Genomic DNA, 3,112 nt, shown 5'->3' on the forward strand with positions numbered 1-3,112 from the left:
TGACTATAAAGATCTACACACAAAAACCAGCTGCTATAGTTATGGCACGGAAGGTGGGTAGCACTGCAAGGAGTATTGCAGAAAGAAGTGAACACCTTTCAAGAGGGGGTGAAAACTGGAGAACAAATCAAGCACTGAAAATAAAACTTTGTAAAATAAGCTCAAGACTTTCAGCATCTTCACTTTTGCTTGCTCTGAACACACGTGCGTTTTCAGTTAGTAATCTTTGTCTATTAGAATGCCGAAAATCTGTTTAGTACTCACTGTCTACACTTGGTGGGCTAATGGCTTGCAGTGAAATGGATTTCATCAGCGGAGGAACAGAATGTAGCTGCACTCTCATCGACTTCTGTAAGGCAACAACAGATTTGCTTCTGAATTTCCTTTTGTCTAATGTTCTGCAAAATTACTGGCAGGTTCTAAAACTCCCAAATACATACTGAAATTTAATTGCATCAGCATTAAAACCTATATTCTTATCTGCACAACGGATGAAGAGAGAGAAAATATCAGTCACAATCAGTCAACAGAGCTACTCGTGAGGTTTACACTGTCTATACCAAAATAGCCGAAGAAGTAATTGCAATGCAATGCAATGCAAATGTGCTGAATATTCACTACACTTAAACAATGACCACACTTTAAAAGTACTTCACTGAGTGTGAAACATTTTGGAACATCATGAGACTGTGAAGTATGCATGTACAAATGCACATCTTGGTTTCTTCTTCTCACAGTTCACTAGAACAGGGAGGTGATGGTCTAGTAGTATTATTGCTAGACTATTAATCCAGAGATCCAGATAACATTCTGGGAACCTGGGTTTGAATCCCACCATGGCAGATGGTGGAATTTGAATTCAATAAAACATCTGGATTTAAGAATCTAATTATGACCGTGAATCCATTGTCAATTGTCAAGGGAAAACTCATCTGGTTCACTAAAGCCCTTTAGGGAGGGAAACCGCCATCCTTACCTGGTCTGGCCTACATGTGATTCCAGACCCACAGCAATGTGGTTGACTCTTAACTGCCCTCTGGGCAATTAGGGATGGGCAATAAATGCTGACTGAGCCAAAGACACCCTCATGCCGTTAATGAATAATAAAAAAAATTAATCCAGTCTTCCTGAATTCAGCCAAATTCTTACTCTGCCATCAATATGGGCCTTGACCTTTCTAGCAAATCACCCAATTTTAACCAAATAATACATGAGTTTAACAGTTCTGGTCATGGTCACAGGACATTCCTTTAAAAGTGGCCACTTTACCGGTTTTTCAAACACACTGCCTTCACTGTGGTCAGACTCCATCTCTTCCTCGGTCAGTGAGACGAGTGATCCGCGCTCATCCAAACTAACGACTGGAGCTCGCCGAGGGTCGCGGGAATTCTGCAAGACAGACTCTGCAGTGTGCGATGTTTCCTTGATCACCTCGCTGTTATGCACCAGTCCTTCCAGGCTGTAACTGAACGCACAGGACATTGTCAATTGATTACAATTTTGAATTAATTTGGAAATTCGTCTGCTGCAAATCCTCAGTATTTCTCCACCAATACTCCCATGAACACACTGACAAGTGCAAGAGTTAATTTCTACCAGCAGTTAAGTTTGCAAACAGGAGAATAATAAGGCAAAATACATATACAGGAACACAGCTCAGGACAGAGGATGAGTCAACATCAATACAATCATGATAGAAAACGGACAAGAGGGGTGAAGGCAGGCCAAGGAGAAAATATTGAGGAGGCATGGAGGCTGAGGGCATTACTTAGAGTATAGCCAATGGTGGATTTAGAGATGAGAAGCCAGCTACATTGATGGCCACTGGTTTACTGGTCTAATACCTGGGAATGAGTGTTGTCTTATCAGGCAAGGTTAGGCAAGTTAAGTTTGAATTTGTTGGGGCTTAGAAAAGTAAGAGGCAACTTCTTTGAAGCATACAAGATTCCCAACCGGGTGGATGCGGACAGGATATTTCCTTGTGGAAGAATCAAAAACTAGAGGGCACTGTTTGAAAATAAGGGGCTGTCCATTTCAGACAGAGATAAGGAAAGATAGCTTTCCTCACAGAGGGTCCTGAGTCGTTGGAACAGTCTCCCTCAAAAACAGTGGAAGACAAGTCCTTGAGTATTTTTAAGACAGAAGTAGGTAGCCTTGTAAGGGGTGAAAGGTTAGCAGGTGCTGCGTGGCCTGCTGTGTTCATCCAGCTCTACACCTTGTTATCTCAGATTCTCCAGCATCTGCAGTTCCTACTATCTCTGAAAGGTTAGCAGGAGTAGGCAGGAATGTGGAGAAATCACAGCACCGATGACCTTATTGAACGACGGAACAAGTTCAAGGGACTGAGTGGCCTATTTATGCTCCAAACTTGAATGTTTGTATGTCAGGTGAATGCATGTCTCATGAGCTTAAGGGCAGGAGAGACAGCCAAAGGTAAAGAGAAGGATCAAGTCCTTCATCTTGATGACCCTTATATGATGTGAAGAGGATGAAAGGGCGCAGGGTATTGGTGAAGATGCAATCCCAGCATTCTGGCCAATGGTAATTTGTAATGACGTCTGGAGGCTGAGAAGGAGGTCACTAGGGCAAACAAGTTAGAGAAATAAAACAAATACTCAGTCACTAATGGACCCTTCTCTACCAATACCAAGGGTGCTGTCTTTTGGTACAACTGACACAATCAGTGGAAGATCGTCACCAATTAAACTCAGGAACAGTAGTTATACTGTGATGCATAATTGGAGCACTAACCTAATTGGCTCATTTCCAGATGCCAACTGGCTTGCTGTGCATTTCTGGCATTCTGTTCTTGTTGTGGAAAATTGTGTTTCTTTTGGCAAGCAGGGTCAAGGACAGGAATAATAATCTTTATAAATGATTTAGAAAGGAAATATTTTGCTTATGCGTGGGAAAAGCGAAGGACAGCGATTAGCAACTAGATCGGTGACACAATCCTGAGATGAAATCTATTATGAAGGAATTCAACAGCTTCAAAAACAAAAGCACTTTTAAACACAAAATCTCAGCATGTGAGAGGCTTCAGATTCTTTAGGGTTGGGGGGGGGCCCCCGGGGGGACCACCCCCCCCCCCCCCCCACAGCCTTGTTTTTTT

The 3,112-nt window shown here is 42.5% G+C and overlaps 1 protein-coding gene across 1 annotated transcript in view; it reads right to left on the reverse strand.

Annotated features, from left to right (window-relative positions):
* Positions 1-253: 253 nt before the first annotated feature.
* Positions 254-3,112, reverse strand: part of LOC125486777 (A-kinase anchor protein 13-like) — a 121,206-nt gene continuing 118,347 nt past the window's right edge. Inside the window, exons 6-7 of the mRNA XM_048615750.1 lie at positions 1,270-1,465; positions 254-349 (exon numbers count right to left, since the gene is read on the reverse strand). Coding sequence (XP_048471707.1) covers positions 254-349; positions 1,270-1,465 — 292 coding nt within the window. The remainder of the gene's footprint in view (positions 350-1,269; positions 1,466-3,112) is intronic.

The sequence above is a fragment of the Rhincodon typus genome, chromosome 33, assembly GCF_021869965.1.
Source record: "Rhincodon typus isolate 14 chromosome 33, sRhiTyp1.1, whole genome shotgun sequence".
NCBI classification, from domain to species: Eukaryota; Metazoa; Chordata; class Chondrichthyes; order Orectolobiformes; family Rhincodontidae; genus Rhincodon; species Rhincodon typus.